Here is a 15,826-nt window from a genome sequence, read left to right on the forward strand (position 1 = left end):
TCCCTGCAGTTATCCCCATTTGCTGTTCCAGATGATTTCCTGATGCTTTCTAAAAATCAAAGTTTCTGGGTATGAGAGCACTTTTTTCCCAGCATACTACTGCTTTGGGCTGAGGCTTTTTGTTATTTGGAGGAATTGCAAAAAGTCGGAAAGAGCTCTTGGGCAACCCAATGCTATTGAGCCAGCTTCCAGGATTGTTTTATGGCAAAAGGCCAGCAGACCTGCCTGCCTGCATTTGTCAGAGGAGAAACTCTGTTCATTTTTATTCTTGATCATAAAATAGCCTGTTTCAGGATTGCCTTTTGGTAGGTACCCTATTCTTAGAAACATGTTGAAGAAAATGATGACGCATTAGAACAGAAGCTAGAGTAACTGGTGTCGGTGCACTTCAAGTTCTTGCGAACGTTGCTTACTTACATGTCATTTCCCTACAGAGCTGATAGCTAGGTTACACTACAGATCAGGCTTGCTTTACCAGCCATGCAAGTGTTTTGTTGCCTTGCTGTGGGCTTCAGGATGTCTGAAGAAATTACGTACTGGGTTTTGAAGAGGTTTCTCTGAAGCAGCACTAGTTCAAGCTCATTGTTCTGAGTGCTGCAGTGTGCAGCTTCCACTTGTAACATGGGACCACTTATGCGCTAAACTTCTTGGATTAATGTTTTGAGGGCACTAAGTATCGTTAGCACCTACAATCAAATGATCTTGGGTTAAGCTTAAATTAAGAAAATTCAACTGTGATTTCCCTGCCTCCCATATGCTGTTGTGTCTTTTGTGTATAGAAGCTGATTTGTGATCTCTCCTCCCAGATGAATTGGGGAACCTGCAGTTCACAAATTTCAGTGGTTAGATTTAGAATAATATTCTAGGAAGGCAGAAGTCTAGATTGTGATATAAGCCCTGAAGTACAAGATTTTATATGCATCGTGACACCTACTAGTATTGTTATACCTGCATATTCTCATCATAAGTATAAATGTATTTTCTGTCATTGTCTTTCTAGATAGATGCTTCCCTGACAGCATAAGAGAAGGAATAACATAGTCTAATTTTGTACCACGAGGAGGATTTCTTTTGTATCCATTTGGAATTTCCTGGGTTTATAAATCTCTAATCCTTGTGTTACGCAACAGGTAGAACAAAATACCTTGTCTTCCACTTCTTGATATCTCTTCAGAGCTCGTGGCCTAGAATGTAGAGTACTTTTTTTGTTAGAAACTTGCCTTAGCAGTCTTATTTTCCAAGTTTGTTTTCCTGGAATGGCCAGGATACCGTGCCTATAGTATTGTGAATCATTGCAGTCATTATAAACCAATATTTTCTCATAAGTTTTTTATTAAACACAACAATTAATACTACTGATAATCAGAAATCTGCACCTCCTTCCCATAATAATACAGTATTCTTCACAGGACACTTTATTTAAAAAAAAAAAAAAAAACAAAAAACACCACACTTTTATTTAGTATCTGTGTGATTTGTTCGTTAGGGGGCACTGTACAGCTATAGAAGAATCAGTGGGGTTTGCAGAGAAACTTGGCTGCGTTTCCAGTGTTGCCATTTCACTTTCCATAAACTCCTCTTCCAAACTGTCTGGGGCCAGTGTAAGATGAAAGTCATTGCTGTAATTTAAGCTCAGTTCTGACTAAGACTGTTTTTGATAGCAGTTTATGGTAATTATAGAATGCTAGAATATAAACTTTCAAATTCCTTTTCTGTGTGCAGAAAAAGTATCTTCATAGTAGTTCACAGCACTGTCTGATTTGCCAGTTGTGTTGGTCATACACTTGAGAAGAGACATAATTCTACACACTACTTTCTAAATGTTAAACGTGGAGCTTAATTACACTCACTGGACTTTGATTTAGTTTGTATATACAGTTGGAAATATGGGTTACTTCCAGCAGGTCCTGATGGGGAAATGTTAGCCTCAAACAGTTTCTTGCTCTCCAGCCCTGTACACAAACATGTTTTGCTTTTGGACATGGACTTTTCTGTGATGAATACCAAAATTTTTCTAACTAGAGAGAAATTGCTGTAAAAGGCATTTTGTAAACAACGATGGAGCAGAATGCTTTGCAGTAATGAATATTAATCTGTACCAATATGTTTCTGAAGAGAATGTACAGGGAGTAATTTTTTTCCAGGTATTCGAGTTGATAAGGTGCTACATTGAGAAAATTCCTGATTACTTTATAGGGGTTTATTTATCTGTTCGGTTTAGTGCTCCCCTTATACATGTTAGCCTACACTTGTGTGGGTTTCTTTTGAGATTTTTCTGAATTTCAAAAACTTTCTTCTTTTGGAATTTGAGCCATTTTTGTTCTGCCTTATGCTGGGCACTATGCATCTGTGTTAGTGTGGAGCATTTAGGTTATATAGACAGTATTAAAAATAAGGAAATAATTTCATAAGCTTTATTGCACTTTGAGCCTAGTTTTCATCAATTTTGTCCTGTCTTTTACGTGCCTTTTGCTCCTTACCATGTCTCCTCTGGTACCTTTACAAGCAAATGGCAGAACATTGTAGGATCTAATAAGGCTTGTTTTCAAGACTAGGCTAAAACAATCTTGTTTGGTATTGAGGAGTAGCTACCCAGAGATGACAGGAAAGCCAAACTCTTTTGATGGAAGTTGGCAAAGAGGCAGCGCGCAACGCAAAGAGCCTCCTTTGAACTCTTGTGCAGGAAAGATGCAGAATCTTAGAGGTAGTTAAATGTTTTTCTTAGCTTGCTTTCAGGACTTCTGCCAGCGGTGCTGCACCTGCCTCATTTGTCTGGAGTCTTCTCTAAACCTAGATGATCTGCACAACTGAAGCAAAGGGAAGATGATACCTCTGTGTTAAATCTAGAGAGTAGAGGAATATAAAACAAGGGTAGTCTCTTCCTTCTTGGAGTGATGTATTCTCCCTGAGACCTTTTGGGAAGTAACGCCTGTTGTGTTGCGTTGTCAGGCCTATTTCAGTGGTTGTTTCATGAGTAGGCACTCATGCCTAATGCTGCTTAGGTCAAGAGTATGACACATTACACTACATGAACCAAAGCTGCCTAGAATAAACCTTGTCGTCATCCTTATGGCTAAAAACCCAAATAAAGTAGTTCTTGGCATTGATAGCTATTGCAGTGAATGATAACTCTTGTCAGGGAAAAAAATAATGCTATTCTGTGACCCATTCAAATGTTAAATATGAATATGTTGTGTTCAGTTGGATTTGGAGGACAATACTTCCATTTCACACTGGAAGCAAACAGCACGTTTATACTGTTTCCAAGGGTGTTTTATTCTGGTCCACACAGCCTGTTGCTTCACTTGTACCACTTCTGTCAAAACCAATCTTTCAATTGTGTGGAACCAGTTCTTGGTGTGTAATAGTCTGAAATGCTTGTCTCTTAATAATCCTGTAAATAGTTATCTCAGTTTTATGTCTAAGCCACAGCTGTACAATTTTTTTCACTAACTATAATGTGAAATGAAGATTTAAGATTAAAATCTTAAACATCTTAGGCTAAAAACGTGGCAGATCTTGTTTTATAAAACTTATCTGTCACAGTGATAAGTTAGGCACAGAATACTAGTATTAACCCTTCTTGTCCAGTTTTAGGTTATAACTATTATATTTTTTTTGTCCTTTAAGAAAAGCTGAGTTAGTATATGAAGGCATTAAGGTATCTGTGTACTCGGGGTGCATAAGTCCCTATCTGGTTTTACAAGCTGGCCATCGTTAGATGCCCCCATATTTTCTGATGAACAGCCAAGCAACCTCTCCATGGAGGAAGAACATTTACTTCTCCCCATCATCCCTCTGGTTGTTGCTTTTCCTCTTTGATTTTCTTTGTGTGAAAAAAATCACAGTCCTGGTGGATGATAAGCTGAACACAAGCCAGCAGAACACCCTTACAGCAACGAAGGCCTGTACTGGTGCATTAGCAAGTGTGCAGCCATCGTGTTGAGGGAAGTGGCAGTGCCTACCTGTTCAGTACTGGGAAGGCTGTGTCGGGAGAACTGCATCCAGCTCAGTCTTCCTGTTGATGTTGGTGTACTGGAACTGGAAGGGCTTGTCAAGATGACATGAGGAATGGAGCATGTGATGAAGGAGAAGCTGGGGGAGTGGGCTTATTCATTCTGGAGAAGAGGAGGCTAAGGAGGAGGGGAAACCTTCCTGCTGTCTTTGACTGTGTGATGGGGTGGGGAAGACAGAGAAATACTTCTCGCAGCTGCACAGTGCTTCCACATATTCCCCTATGAAAAGTCAATAGGGGAAATCCTGGATAAGCTATCAGGAAAAAAATTTTCACCATGAGGTATTTCAGACATTGGAACACGTTGTCCAGAAAGGTTGTGGCCTCTCCATCCTGACAGCAATTCAAAACTCAATATGGCCCTAGGCAACCTGATCAGTGTTGGCTCTGCAGTTGAGCTGGAGGTTGGATAAAATAATCTCCAAGGACCCTTCCAACCTGAATTACTGATTAGACTGTTGTTACTGAGGTGTGAGCCTTTATAATCTTCTGTTTAGAAATGCGATCAAGGAATTTTGCTTAGCTTTTGGTCCTGCTTGCCTGTTCCAGGAGTGTTTGTACGTTTTACAAACATACAGACATCCCACAGATTTGATCTTGTGCTGTAAAATGATATGTATGGGGATCTCCTTCCTCACTTGTTTCTCTTAAGATTTAACACCTTTGATGGGTTCTTTTTTTGGAGATGTAAGGTAAATCAAACTAGTTTTGAGGTAAATAATGTGTGCCTGGGTGCGTCTGTATCTGGGGAACTAGTGACTGCTGCTCTTAATTTTACTGAGATTAAGCTCTTAGCAGACAGTTGTCTGTCTCGCTTGTGTCAGTAAAGCACCTGGTTATTTCATTAACTTTAATAACAAGCAGGAGCATGCAAAATCAGCAGATGGTTGGATTTCTTCTTCCTAGGTCAAACTCCTGGCTTTGCACATACCAAAAGGCTTGTAACACTTTTCGTATTTGACTTTCAATGTTCACAGCAATTGGAAGAAAAAAGCGAGGATGAAGAGGATAAAGAGTGCTTAAAGCAAGCAATAACTGCCCTACTAAATCTTCAAAGCAGTATGGAACGGATATGCTCCAAAAGTCTTGCAAAACGAAGGCTTAGGTAAACATGTTTCCATTTTTCCTGCTCTCTGCTCTTAATGCTTTGCTATAAATCCAGGGCTCCCAGTTTCCTCTTTTAGTAAACAATGAACAAAATAGTTTGTGACAAGCCTGCTTTTTCAGAGGAAGTGACATCAAAGCCAAGATAATTTGTTATTGTTTTAAAAGCGTTCTAATTTCTATGTGTCCTTGCATACTGGTAGTTGAGATGTTCTGAGAATTCACTGGTAAGAAGAAAGTTATAGCATTTGTGGGTAAATTATGCTCAGATAATAAATATCCACCTAAAAATATTGTAGAAGTACATTTCTGTGTGATTAGAAGGGAATGTTCTTGAATTTGAAACTACTTAATCTGAAGAGTTTTTTGTGCAATGGGTAGTTAAAATTATCGCTGGGTAATAGAAATAGATGCATAGATAACTAGTACTTGATTGCACTGTTATAGCAAATCCTTGGATTATACTATCTGCTGTTTGATTTAATGTTAATATTTGTGCAGTTATTTAAACACGTTAAAACTTTGCTTTTGCTCTTAAAATTGTTTCAGTATTTCTTTTGCCAAACAAATTCTGTGCTGCAAAGTGTAATCTTTAGACTTGGACATGAATGTATTTAACAGCTTATTTTCTCTGAATGTGCTTCTTTCAAATTAATGCAGTCTAAAATTGTTTTGTTGGCTATGGAAATGAGTGGTTTGTTAGGCAAAGAAGCACTAATGGTTTGCCTGCTTCTGATTGCCTGTGTTTAGGTAAAACATTTATTGCATAGAAGATAAGTAGAAAATTTATCAGATGAGGTACTTAAGAGAAACGTTAGTCAAGGCTTGCAATGGTGCTGATACTGAGTGCTGAAACTGCATTCTCAGTGGAATTCTTATCACTCAGAAAGATGATCTTGTGTTTTTGCTGTTACTGGTGGTTGTGGTTTTTAAACACATGTATACTAACAGGCTCCCTTTCTCCCATCCTTCACTGAAGTGAATCTGCATGCCGATTCTATACTCAGCAGATGAAGGGGAAACAGCTAGCAATTAAGAAAATGAATGAAATCCAGAAAAATATTGATGGTTGGGAGGGTAAGGACATTGGACAATGCTGTAATGAGTTCATCATGGAAGGAACACTCACACGTGTAGGAGCAAAGCATGAGAGACACATATTTCTATTTGATGGCTTGATGATTTGCTGTAAGTCAAATCACGGCCAGCCAAGACTTCCTGGTGCTAGCAATGCAGAATATCGTCTAAAAGAAAAGTTCTTCATGCGAAAGGTACAAATCAACGATAAAGACGACACTAATGAGTACAGACATGCTTTTGAAATAATCTTAAAAGATGAGAACAGTGTTATTTTTGCTGCTAAATCAGCTGAAGAGAAAAACAACTGGATGGCAGCACTGATATCTTTGCAGTATAGAAGCACGCTGGAAAGGATGTTGGATGTAACAATGTTGCAGGAAGAAAAAGAGGAGCAGATGAGATTTCCAAATCCTGAGCTTTATAGATTTGCAGAACCCGACTCTGAAGAGAATATTGTGTTTGAAGAAAACATGCAGCCCAAATCTGGAATCCCCATCATCAAGGCAGGAACTGTTGTCAAGCTCATTGAGAGGCTGACTTACCACATGTATGCAGGTGAGACACTGCATTTATATAGCCAAAATTCAAGGTGGTGACTAGTTTGTGCTTCTCTTTCTGTGTTAAATACATGCAGCAAAATATATAAAGTGTGTGGAAAGCAACTGTGCTTTGCAGTGCATATATTCTAACATGCTTTTTGAGTTAAGGTTTTGAGATCTAAATATGTACCACTGTAACAGTTAAAAATATGAATCCTGTTTTGCTGAACGTAGTGGGGTATGCATGTGCATAACGTTGTTCTCATACAAGGGACCAGAGGAGGTGGGGGCCTGCAGGAATTGTGCTCTAGACAATATTTTTCCTGTATGCCCCAAGCTACAGGAATTGCTGTCCCTCGAGACTTCCAAAGCTGGGTGGCACATGGAGCCGCCAGCATTGTGGGGGAGAATTATGGGCCCAGTGTTTTCAGTTGAGGGTTGTACTCTTATCAACTATTACCTGTGTCCATGCAGGCATGTAATGAAAAGACCAAATATCAGCTTGCCAGAAGCAGTCACTTGCATAATTTGGCCTTGGAACTTCACCTTAATCAATATCAGTGGGGACTTGATTTAAGGACTTTTGACTTCAGGTTTCTGTTTGTGTTGAAGACATCGAAGGCATTTATGTGATCATCCAGTCCAACTTCAGTGTGTGGAGTTTTTATTGATAATTTTCCAGGATTTTCATAAGCTGTGCTGAAAAGCATGGGCTTGGGTTTTGGGTTTGGAATTGTTATTTTTTTGATTCTACCTGTATGTCAGTTATTCTAAAACTTCATGCATCTTGGTATTAGCGCTTCTCATATTCAACTATAGATTCTTTTCTTCCCCCCCCCCCGCCTTTCTTTTTACTCTTTATACTCTGATTATCCTAAATTATTGTTCTGCAGCACACTCCTGGGTACGCTGCATAGACCAGGAATATTTGCTTGGAAGAAGTGGGGAGTAAGCAGAATATAATTGGTGCAGTTTAGTGCTTTTGTTTGTTTTTAAAATGCTTGTAAATACGTCTGTTTACTCCGTTACTTTTATTGCTCTTCTCCACATTTCCTTCAGTTGAGCTTTCCTGACATTTATTAGAAACCCAAATGCAATATCGTGCTGGCAGTTTTTACCAGAGCAGTTTTGTGCCTGTCTTCATTTTCTTGTAATTTTATAAACTTTTAGCTCTTGGCTTCGAATTTTAACAGGCATGATTTATGACATAATTTTATGGTTTTGGAAGTTAAAATAAAACAATTCAGCCTTAGAGAAAGGAAGATACTTTTTTTTCTTTTTTTTTAAAGCTAGCATTGTATTTGGCAGAGAATTAGCAAAAAGAGTACTTCATTAGTGCCCTTGTGAACATTTGCTTTGCTTTGGCTAACTTAGATGCCATCAAGAATTGCCATTTCCATCCGCACTGGGACTTTGGTTCCATAGCCTTGGTGTTGCTCCAGGTGCTAGCAGTGCTCTCCATGCATTGGCTCTGTCCAGGGAGCCACAAACTACATTCTCCAGTTCCATAAACCAGAAAGGCCTGTTTTTAAAGAACTTGTGGCTTGTTGAAATAAGTCTCTTGTATTGGTTTTTTGCATCTGCATGTCTTTTTGGCCTTTCTAGCACAAAGGACATCAAGGAAGAATTCAGATCAACTGATAAGATCCACCTTCTTTCACAGTCATTTAAATCCCTGCTTGTAACAGCCCCTGTTTAATAAAGCTTGAAATAGGTTGCTTGAAGCCTAACGTTGTAGGTATGTGTGACATTGACCAAACTATTGTATGGCAAAACTGAGAACATGGGTACTGTGAGATAGGCGGAGAGTCTTTGACCAAAAGAATAAAAATACTTGTCTTGTGATATATATACATATATATACAAAGCCTGTCTTTGTAGCCTTAAAGATCTTAGTGCAACATACATGGACCTGATGCTGACTTGCTAGCTTGCATGTCATTTCTCAACACTTTCATTCTATACCTTCTGTTTTATAATTGGTTTTCTGTGAGGAAAAATGTCATCGTTCTAACTATTCTGTGCTGTATTTTCCAGGGGAACAAAGAAATAGAGATATAGTGACTCAGCCAAAAAACGCTCTGTTGTACAGGAAACAAGGTCCATTTACTATGTAAATCATTCAGTGTTTTGTTGCATTTTATGAGATGCAGCGAGTAGGGCAACAACTTTCCATAGTAACCCTTTAGCTCCTTTTGTACGCTTATTAGCTGAGTTCAAGGCTTCTGTTTTGCTTGGAGACGTGGAAGGATGAGTACTCTGGTGATGTCTAGCCCAACAGCTACAGACTGTAGAAGTGCTTTTCTTGCCCCATGTAGGACTATGTATGCGTGATTGTAATCTCAAAAGAATTTATTGACTTTATATTCATATGTCAGAATAGCAAGCCCTTACTTTTCTGAGGTGACTTTGCTCAAATATGGTGTGACTGGTTATGGAAGCCCTTGATCTGACAGTCTAAAGACAGTATTTACTATAGCTGTGACTCTTCTCTTGTTTATCTTTGTAGGTCAGTAATATAAGGTACAATGACGGATATCATTGCAGAGGTAGTACCAATTTGTTGCAAGTAGCCGAGGAGCAGTTCAGTTAGTTGCAAATAGAGGAGTATATGGGCTGTGTTCAGACAGTGGTCAAATCGGGTCTCGACTTTTTTGCCATCTGTGAAGATCCACACAGTCTGTCTCATTTGTAGATAGGGGTGTTGGACCTTCTAATTTTCTTCCCTCACCTCCTGACAATGCACAAACCAGCTTATCAGCTGAAATACTTCTCTTTCAATGTGGAACAGGGACAGCCCGGTAGCCTAGCTCTAACGAAGCAGTGCTGCCAGGAGTAGGAGGCATCCAGCCACCGTGATCACTGGGCAGGAGGACGGCCCTGTCGGCCACCTGGCTGCAAGGTGCGGGAGACTGTCCAAACCATCCTGCCGTGGAGCTTTAAAACAGGGAGAAATCTCCTCTGCGAAAGCAGCTTTCCATATATTTTTTACATGAGAGAAACTGCCCTTCGATTAGAAATTCAGGTTCTGACCCTATTTGCATATTCTGGTGCGTTTCACTTGTTTGAATGTGTTTCTGCGTTCGTGATATCCTCCTGTGCCCAACTCTTGTTTAAAGGCAGCTGGGTTAGGTGGTACCAAGATTTGAAAGTTGTGGCAATTTTTTTTTTATCTATAGGGCAGTGCTCTTCTATTTTTAACGCTTTGATATGTTAAGAGTGCTTGTGCGTCATCATAGTGTCCGTTTCCTTTCTTAAGGAATTCAAGGGTGATTATTTATAAATCCTTGTAGAACAAGTTATTGTTCTTTTTTAGCTTTCAAATTGGCTGTATTGAAGAGAGAATTATCACACGAGCAGACATCCTGACTAACTAGTGTTGTCTGTATTTTTTTAACACTCTTATATTGTACACTATTTTGAGTTACAGATTTTGCTAGTAAGATAACAAGGTTAGATTTGGTTTTCTGATCTACTCTATTTGAAATTCAATATGTATTGTGGATTTAAACACTGACCCTACCTGTAAATAACAATAGCTATGACTCAGAACTTGCAGTGATCTGAAAATGTTAATTGCCATGGAGGCTTTCTTTTTCATGTAGAAAAAAAGTCTATTTAGGGTGGATGCTGTGTACAGAATACAAGCTGTGAAAACATGAGTTACTGTGCTTACTTCTATACTTGTTTTTTAGGAAAACAAAAATTGTGTATTTTCGTGATGAGGTTGATGGGGACAGGGATGACATGCTTTGTGCAAAAGGATATGGAGTTTTGCCCTTGAAAAGGATTTTAGTCTGTACAGTTTCAAGGAGAGGTGGGAGAGGCGTTACAATAAGAAAAATGGAGTAATGAAGGACATAGGGATGGTAAAGCAGAATAGCCAATTGTTTAAGAAATGGGAATTCGCATAGAACAGAAATGCAAGGAAATGCTGTGTTACACAATACACGGTTAATCTGTGTGACCCATTACAGTAAACTGTTGCCCAAATGAAGAGCTTAGTAGGATCTAAGAAAGGTAGAATGTTCATTCAAATGGAAAAGAAGCTGGTAAATAGTTAAGGAGAATTTTAAAAAAGCTCTTAAAACCCCATATTCCAGGAAACAAGTCTAATGGCTTAATATAGTGTTAGGTCAAATAATGCAGGTGGTTTTTTTTAGTTCGTTACAGCCTATAGAAACTCCTGCTTCAAGTCCTGTGTGCTCCTCTTCAGCCACTCTGTGTTAGAAAAATTACCATTTGGGGTTTGTTTTTAAAATCTGTATATGGATTTAATATGCAAAGCCATTGCAACCCGCTCATTAATTTTGTTCAGTCATAACAGTGTTAACCTTGTTTCTGGTCAGCTCTGTGCAGTGCCAGCGTGCTGTCGCTGCATTTCCTCATACTTGAAAACAAATGGGTTTGCTTTTGTAATTAAGGGAGACACTTTGGTTTTCTGTTTTGAATATTTGCTTGTTTTTAAAACTCACTTGAGTATTTTAAATGAACTGATATGTAATTAGTCGATTCGAAGGAAATCTGTTGATTTTCTTGAAGTGAAATAAATATAACCTCAAAGTATAGCCGTCAGTTAGCTGAAAAAATACCTAGCCTGCCTTCAGCCACGACTGGTTATCAGTTGTACCAGTTTAGGGAAAACGTTCTTCCCTTGAAGAGGCCATTTCTATCCAATGCGAAGTTACTCGCTGTGTCTTTTGAGTTATCTTGTCCCAATCATTGTCAAAAACAAAGTTGTTTACTAGATGGCTCATAAATAAAATCATCTATTCATTATTTTCAAAGTTGTTGAAAAAAATTTCAGTCTTTTAATAATTGAAGCGGAAGAAAAAGTCATTGTTTTGAATTTTCAACAGAATAAAAATTGTTTTGAAATTTGATTTGTAGTGCTATTTTAAGAGATTCTGAATTGTTACCAAAACAGTTTTGGTTTACATCATCTTCTCTGTAAATTGATAGGCTGGCATCCTTAATTTTAAAGGATACTTAAAGTTATTTTAAAGTATAAAAAAAATTAGGTAATCGCTGACATGAGCATAAAATTATTCTTTGTCTTAGATCCCAACTTTGTTCGGACTTTTCTCACCACATATAGATCCTTCTGTAAACCTCAAGAGTTGCTGAGTCTGCTAATAGAAAGGTATGCCACTGTTAAAAATATTGTTCATACAAAGTGCAATTTTAAATTTTTTTTTTTTTTTTTTTTTTTTTAATTTTTGCTTGGAGTAGAGTTTGTAAGATTCTTGTTTTCCAGTTGGTTTTGATTCACTCCAAACACTTTTTTAAAAGTTGTCAAATTCAAGGATTGCAAGTGAAATGTGCGAGTTATATCCAGAAGCTTTAGGACTGTTCAGTTAGCTGCAGTAACTTCCAGCATCCCATGGTTTTGTCTTTGAAATCTGTATTATTATTGAATTTAGCAGATCTTCATATGTGCTTACCAAGATTCTGACATGTGGAAACGTTCTGAATTTCTAGCTATCTTTAATCAACATCTTATTCATGCATGCTGTGAGCAAGATTAGTGTTAATAGGAGCCTAGTGCTTATACCCATCTTCTGTACTAGATTTGAAATTCCAGAGCCTGAGCCAACAGAAGCTGATCGTATTGCTATGGAGAACGGAGACCAACCTCTTAGTGCAGAGCTAAAAAGATTTAGGAAAGAGTACATTCAGCCTGTACAGTTACGGTGAGTATTTCATCAGTGTGAGTCGAACTGACTTCCTTTAAGTCTTTTGAAGTACCATCTTTTGGATGCAGTGGCTCTTTGATACCAGCAGCTTTTCTTGTAGATGCTTTGATAGAGAGTGTGCATGGGCAGTCAGCCATTTTGACCTTGCTACTTGAAAACCTGGTGGAAATTCAAATTCATGGCATGAAAAGCCTTGGGAAAGGCTTGTGCTGAGTTTTAGACTATAGTGTGCAAATTACTTTCTTCCACTAGCCATTTTTTTTTAATTCATGTTTCTGCAAGGCTATACAGTGTAAGCATGCCACAAAGGTGTAGGCAGAGAACATTTTAGATAATGTTCTTTTTATGAACAATAGCATTATTCTGACTTCTTTAAATTTAAAGTAGAAAAATGCTTATAGCTGGTTGCTGGTGAAATGCAAACAGTAGAATAATTGCATTTGGTCTGCTGATTCTGATACTCCTGTGAGCCCTCGCCTACTGAAAGCCTTGAAATGCTAGACATGAAGATACACCATATCGTAGAGTGCTTACTTATCCTTTACTTTTGCAGAGTATTAAATGTATGTCGACACTGGGTAGAACACCACTTCTATGACTTTGAAAGAGATGCAGATCTTCTGCAACGTTTGGAGGAATTCATTGGAACAGTAAGAGGTACTTACGGTTTCTTAAGTGCTGGCATTTATCATAAAGCATCCCTTTTCAAAGGTATGGAATAGGATCACTTTTCCTTTCACTGAGCAGATAAAGAAAAACAGGACTGACTGCCTATTAAATACTTCACAAAGAACATAAAATAAACCTTAATTTAAAAAAAAAAAACAACTATTATTGGAAGTCTGGCCCCTGTTCAGAACAAAGAATGTTATTTACATCCTGATAAATCAGTATTGGGTTTGTTATAAAGGGACTGAAATAATGCAAAATAGTAAGAACTGAGTAATGATCAGGACAGAATAACTGCTTTGATTGCCCTCCTAAACTATACACAGGGCTAATTTTTGTGAAAGTTTGATGGTGGAAACCACTATTTCTTTGAAGCAAGGGTTTTCCAGCTGTTTCACAGTGCATGTTAGACCTGTAGGACACTTTCCAGTTGTGATTGTACAGCTCTTTCCTGTTCCCTTGTAAGAAAAACTGAGACAGCTACAGGAGCAGTTTGTAGGAAAATATTATGTTAGAGAAGTATTTAATGGTTATTCAGCAATTAAAAAGAGGGGGAGAATTAGTTTAATCTGGATTACTGGTAAATTTTCAATGGATTTGCTATCTTGTGCATGAAATTCTTATGGTGTAGAGCTTAACAGGCATTTGGCCTTTGGGTTTTATTGTGAGCTTTGATGCTAAATGCAGTAGAGGGAGAAGCTTTTCCCTGTTTGTTATTTTGCCCTTCTGTGGTTCTATGGCAAGAGTGTACTTTTGCCCAAAGTATAAAGTTCAGGGTGTTTACAGAAGTGCATTTTGGTCAAGAGAAGGTTAGTTCCCATAAACTCACTGCGAAGTCAGAAAAGAAAGGAAAACACCTGATTCGGAGCAGGAACCTAATTTGAGTATTCTGAATTGTACTTGCTCAACTTCAGTTGTTCTGAACTTGGCATGCTCAGCATTGGCTGTTGAGGAATTCTTTATATGTTCAAATGCTTTGAGACTTGTGTGAGAACACCACTTAAGCACTTCTAAAGAATATATGCTTGCTTTAATTTAGTAGGTTTGGGGTTTAAATCCAAAGATTTCTCAATTATACTGACCTCTTTGAAAAAACAATATTAAGAGTAACTAAATAGTAAATTTCTCTCTGTGTGCCAGGCAAAGCGATGAAGAAATGGGTTGAATCAATCACAAAGATAATCAACCGGAAAAAGCAGGCACAAGCCATTGGGCCAAGTCACAACATTACTTTTGAGAGCCCACCTCCGGCGATTGAGTGGCACATAAGCAAACCAGGACACACAGACACTTTTGACTTGCTCACTTTGCATCCAATAGAAATTGCTCGGCAGCTCACTTTACTTGAGTCAGATTTTTACAGGTAACTTTCCTCCATTGAAAAACACATGACACAAACCAAAATATTCTCCAGCATGAAATTGTTTCTGCGGGCCCCTGCTGTGAAGCCCCACGGTAGGTCAAGGGACTTTACCAATGCTGTATATTAATTGCTATTTTTTCAGAAAAAAATTCTAAAAAACAGTATTTGTCTTATCCTCCCCAAGTTAACATGCAGTACATGTGACTGACGCATACTGTTAATTGCATTGTGCTGCAGGTTTCTCTTGATATTTTCCGAGTAGGTCAACCTTTGAGAAGTATGAACATTAATCAAATCAGTTTTCTTCATATCCTAGTTTGTGAAGCAAATTATGGACCTTGTCAGATCTTACCAGCTGTCTGTGAGAGGTTGTTCAGGCGTTGGAAGCTCACCTTTTATTATGGTGAATGAGATGTAGACTTCATTCTTCATTTAGATGAACAGAGGTGGTTAATAGTCACATAAATTAAGAAATATTTACACACTAAAGAATAAGCATAGAAATACCAGTCACTTAGTCGTGTGGGGAGCCTAACATTACAGAAGAGAAGTGATGCCTTAAGAATATATTTCCAAATATTAATTCCAAATTCACTGGAAATAAAGAGGTTTGGGGAAAATAATATCTTCTTTCCTGCTTTTAATTATTTTTGATACATGCATCTTTTTCTAGAGCTGTGCAGCCATCTGAACTAGTTGGAAGTGTGTGGACAAAGGAAGATAAAGAAATTAATTCTCCCAACCTTCTCAAAATGATAAGGCATACAACTAACCTCACTTTGTGGTTTGAAAAGTAAGTGACTTTCATGAATCTGCACCTACTCCATTTCTGGACATTTACAGTCCATTCAGAAGTATACTGTGAAAATTCTGTTCTGGGAAAATTCCAGTTCTGAGTCATGTTTAGATGCTACAACTGGTCCCTGCGAGAATTTTACCATAATGGTCTCAGCTTTTTATTCTTAGAATATTTTCAAATGTTTATTCTCTAAACATTTGCAAAACCACGTCAAGTAGTTTGATAAACTTTTCATACTTGTTTGTGTTACGACTTAATATTTGATTTTGGAAAACTCATGAACGCTTTAATACAAAATCAAATGTTCTTGTGTATTTAGATGCATTGTAGAAACAGAAAACCTAGAGGAAAGAGTAATTGTAGTGAGCCGGATAATTGAGATCCTGCAAGTTTTTCAAGAGCTAAACAACTTTAATGGTGTCCTTGAGATTGTCAGTGCTATGAACTCCGCAGCAGTATATAGGTTGGATCACACATTTGAGGTACAGTGAAATGTTTCCCATTTTTGGTATGGAAGTATAATGCAGTGCACCTTAGCTACACTAAAAGCCTGTCTTTTCA

General features: G+C 38.1%; 1 protein-coding gene across 7 annotated transcripts in view; it reads left to right on the plus strand.

Moving 5' to 3' along the window:
- Positions 1-15,826, plus strand: part of SOS1 (SOS Ras/Rac guanine nucleotide exchange factor 1) — a 53,356-nt gene that overhangs the window by 28,762 nt on the left and 8,768 nt on the right. For all 7 annotated transcript variants that reach the window (XM_030037778.2, XM_030037794.2, XM_041128688.1 and 4 more), the window contains 8 exons: positions 4,993-5,120; positions 6,099-6,754; positions 11,800-11,881; positions 12,309-12,431; positions 12,988-13,091; positions 14,244-14,466; positions 15,140-15,259; positions 15,585-15,747. In XM_030037778.2, coding sequence (XP_029893638.1) covers positions 4,993-5,120; positions 6,099-6,754; positions 11,800-11,881; positions 12,309-12,431; positions 12,988-13,091; positions 14,244-14,466; positions 15,140-15,259; positions 15,585-15,747 — 1,599 coding nt within the window. The remainder of the gene's footprint in view (positions 1-4,992; positions 5,121-6,098; positions 6,755-11,799; positions 11,882-12,308; positions 12,432-12,987; positions 13,092-14,243; positions 14,467-15,139; positions 15,260-15,584; positions 15,748-15,826) is intronic.

The sequence above is a fragment of the Aquila chrysaetos genome, chromosome 2 (genome assembly GCF_900496995.4).
Source record: "Aquila chrysaetos chrysaetos chromosome 2, bAquChr1.4, whole genome shotgun sequence".
Taxonomy (NCBI): Eukaryota; Metazoa; Chordata; class Aves; order Accipitriformes; family Accipitridae; genus Aquila; species Aquila chrysaetos.